The 3,045-nt window shown below is 36.1% G+C and overlaps 1 protein-coding gene across 1 annotated transcript; it reads right to left on the bottom strand.

Moving 5' to 3' along the window:
- Positions 335-2,486, bottom strand: LOC109821337. Its single transcript, XM_020387526.1, has 2 exons — positions 2,427-2,486; positions 335-1,264 (listed from the first exon to the last, which is right to left on the bottom strand). The coding sequence occupies exons 1-2, from the start codon at positions 2,484-2,486 to the stop codon at positions 335-337; spliced, it is 990 nt and encodes a 329-aa protein (XP_020243115.1).

Here is a 3,045-nt window from a genome sequence, read left to right as displayed (position 1 = left end):
AGAGAATAATGCATCTTTTATTATTAGTCTCGTTTTATTTGGGAGCAATATCATTGCTTCACCAAATCCTTCTATTATGTTAGATAGTCCCGAAATCGTAATTACGGGATCGTCATAATCATATAAGCTATTGAAATAGCTTCTTTCGCGAAGGATTGTGTGCGTCGAGGCACTGTCCACAAGGCACTCACACTTCATCTATAACATGAATGCAATATTTTAATCTAAAGAAAATAACTATCTTTATTGAAAAGTAAATTGCATTACATGGAAAGTAAAGAACTAAAGATGAAAGTACTATGAGAATTTAAATGCATATAAAGATAACATGGATCTAGTCGAGAAGATCATCCATTTCGAAGTCATCAGCAGTGAACTGAGTAGACGGCTGCTTTTCCACCAGATTTGTTTCAACAGGAGACTTCTGGCTCGCTAGATACAGATCTTGGAGGTGTCGCGGAGTGCGACAGTTTCTGGACCAATGTCCAGTCATGCCACATCTGTGGCATTTGTCCTCCCAAGTGTTCTTGGGAATGGACGACAGCTCAGTGGTCTTCTTCTTCCACTTCTTCTTTCCCTCACTATTGCTGCTCTGGGGCGGGTTGTTTTTCTGGGGTGGACATCTGGCCTGCCACTTAGGGGCTTTCCCCTTGTTGAATTTACCCTTATGCTTTTTCTTCTGCTTCTGGGAAGAAAACATGTGAGCTTCGGGTAGAGGAGCTGAGCCTGCAGGGCGTAGGTTATGAGTGGCCAAAAGCAATTCTCTGTTTTGCTCCGCCATCAGAAGGGTGGAGTGCAATTCAGAATACTTTTTGAACTTTCGTTCGCGGTACTGTTGCATGAGGATTGCATCCTTCTCGTGGAAGGATGTGTAAGTCTTCTCCAACATGCGTTCCTCCGAAACTTCTTCACCACACAACTTCAGGCGTGAGGTGATATTATGAAGTGCTGAGTTATACTCAGCTACGGACTTAAAGTCCTGAAGTCGGAGGTTTTCCCACTCATAACATGCATGTGGGAGGATTACATCTTTCTGATGTTTGTATCGGTCCTCAAGTGCAGTCCACAATTCCTTTGGGTCCTCTACAGTCAGGTATTCGGCCTTCAGGGTCCGATCAATATGTCTCCTTATGTAGATAATGGCTTTCGCCTTATCTATATCAGAGACGATCACTGTAGTAGCAACCTCAGCATTATTTACAGCATTACCCGTAACAGTGGCCGGAGCCGGTGGAGCAGGAGTTGAAATTGTGGCTAATAAGCCCTGGGCACGTAAGTGGAACTTCAGGTCCACATGCCAACTCAAATAATTCTTGCCAGCAGCGTCTAGGACTTCGAAAATCAACGCTCGCTATTTTAGCCATTTTATCTATGCATGTGAAAAACATGAATTAATAATAAGGAATTAAAAATTCATGCAATAAACATGTTGCGTGGATCAGCCCGTCACCAAAAAAATAAAAAGTGTCCAAAGTCCGATTATACAGACCAAAGATAACAAAAATTATAAAATTAAAATACAATTTGGAAAACCCTTGGGGGTCCCTGTATTTTGCAAAAATGCCTTCGTCTTCAATGGAATACACCGGTCTTTGACTTTTTACAATTATATCCTCACTACAATTTCTCTCTCAGAAGTAAAAGAAAATGCAAGGAATTTAAATTTGGTGACAAACAGGCTGATCCAAAAACCACAACATTATTTATTTAAACATCCACGCAATTTAATAATAATATATGCAACAGGCATAACAAATTTGGACAGTAAACCCTTACCTAATAGTATTAATAGTATTAATACTATTAGTTAATTGTTATATAATTAACAAATTAGGCATAACAAATTTTTTTTTAAACTTCTTGTCGTTTCTATGCGATACTGCCTACTTAATACTTTTAATATCATGTCAACATGAGCACATAAACATTTCTGTTTTTTTATTTTATTTTTTTTGAATAGCAATTAACTAATAGTATTAATTACTAGTTATGCCAACAAATAATGAAAGTAATTAGATTAGATGAACAACAATAAAATTGCTTAACAAACTGAAAAATTCCCGAGTGAACAGTAACCCTCAGTGAACAGTAACAATTTTTTTTAATTTTCCAGTTGTCATATATTATTCTACGGATTATAGTAATTACCTCTAGATCAAAGATCTAGGGACGATCGATACTAAAGATCCGTAGAACGCTGCCTCCTTGCGATGATCCGTCGAACGCTCCTGCTGCAACGAACCAGATCTCAATGCGCAAAAGAGGAAGGAAATATATTTTTTATGGCTCAGAGATTCAAGAACACTTCGTGCTGATAACGTGTTTGAAACCCTTACCTAGGCCAAAAGCCTATGATGTATATTTATAGATAGTCAATGTGAATAGGTTGAGTACCCAAGAGTCACCCCCACTTAATGGGGTGTTACACCATCATAATGGGGTGTGAATGGAGGGATAATGAGGGGGAGGCCAAAGGCCTCCCTCATCTCATAATACTTGCTTATTTGTTAGTTAACATTTCATATCAGTTGCTGTTTAAAAAAAAGAGGTTACTGTTCATCAGATAATTTTACTGTTTTGGGGGGGGGGTTATTTTTTATTACTGTTCATTTAATTCTATTACTATTGTTTATTGGATTGGTTAGTTAATTAATTAGTTCTTGTTGATTAAAACTCAGGAAAACAGTTTTATTAAAAACATTATTGTTCATTTTATTGAAAAACTGTTCATTTTAAAAAAATCGGTTACTTTTCATTATTAAAAATAAATAAATTTTGCATTTAATGTTTCCGTTAATTTAATTAATTTCTAATTACTTTTAACAGTTAATTGCTTTTAACTTATAGTTAATAAGAATATGCATGCTACATCGTGTATTGCCTAATGTTAAATGATGTTGATCAATATCTGAGCAAACCAAATGAAGAGGTGCATATTTTTAAAAAATTCTATTTTATATGGTGAAATATAACTTAAATTTTCAAATGTAAAGATTCTCTCTTTTATTGCATTGTGATGGATATTCATATGTTATACTATATCAC

Source organism: Asparagus officinalis, chromosome 8, assembly GCF_001876935.1.
Source record: "Asparagus officinalis chromosome 8, Aspof.V1, whole genome shotgun sequence".
NCBI classification, from domain to species: Eukaryota; Viridiplantae; Streptophyta; class Magnoliopsida; order Asparagales; family Asparagaceae; genus Asparagus; species Asparagus officinalis.
Note: the sequence above shows the minus strand (reverse complement) of the source record. Positions and strands in the feature narration are given on the sequence as shown.